This window comes from Condylura cristata, unplaced genomic scaffold (assembly GCF_000260355.1).
Source record: "Condylura cristata isolate star-nosed mole 26May11 unplaced genomic scaffold, ConCri1.0 scaffold00034, whole genome shotgun sequence".
Taxonomy (NCBI): Eukaryota; Metazoa; Chordata; class Mammalia; order Eulipotyphla; family Talpidae; genus Condylura; species Condylura cristata.
The window spans coordinates 9459923-9460431 of NW_004567135.1; the positions used below are offsets into that span (position 1 = coordinate 9459923).

The 509-nt window shown below is 56.4% G+C and overlaps 1 protein-coding gene across 16 annotated transcripts in view; it reads right to left on the bottom strand.

Annotated features, from left to right (window-relative positions):
• Window positions 1-503, bottom strand: part of CACNA1C (calcium channel, voltage-dependent, L type, alpha 1C subunit) — a 528989-nt gene extending 528486 nt beyond the window's left edge. For all 16 annotated transcript variants that reach the window (XM_012732386.1, XM_012732387.1, XM_012732382.1 and 13 more), the window contains exon 1: window positions 71-503. In XM_012732386.1, coding sequence (XP_012587840.1) covers window positions 71-119 — 49 coding nt within the window. In that variant the 5' untranslated portion in view covers window positions 120-503. The remainder of the gene's footprint in view (window positions 1-70) is intronic.
• Window positions 504-509: the final 6 nt, after the last annotated feature.

Consider the following 509-nt stretch of genomic DNA (forward strand, 5'->3'; position numbering starts at 1 on the left):
GCCCGGGGAGGGCCGGAGACGGCGGGAGCGCGGGCTGGAGCCCCGGGCGGGCGGCGGGGTCCAGCCTTACCTTGATGGTTTTCCTCTGGAATGTACATCCTCGTGTTTTCATTGACCATGGACCAAAAAATGTTTGCAAAGGAGAAGAAGCCACAAAGAGGAAGAAAGGTAAAAACACCCCCAAGCGGGTCTGGATTAATCCCTCCTCCGAGGTCGGCGGCTTTCGTGCCCAATTCGGGGAAGCCTTGGAGCTGCAGTATTTCTTCTTCCCTTCGGATGATTACCTGATTCCCATTATTGCATCAAACACCAAAAACTGAGCCTTGCCACGACCGCCTCCCTTAGTGAGATTGCAATGCATCCTCAGTACATCCGGGCCCCTTCCAAGAATTTAGCACCGCACCTCTGGCGGCTACACCATTTGAAAAAAATAAATCGGAGAGGCAGAGCGAGCAGAGGCGGAAAGGAGGGGAGCGGGGGAGCCACGGACCCCCAAAGGCGGCGGAGAC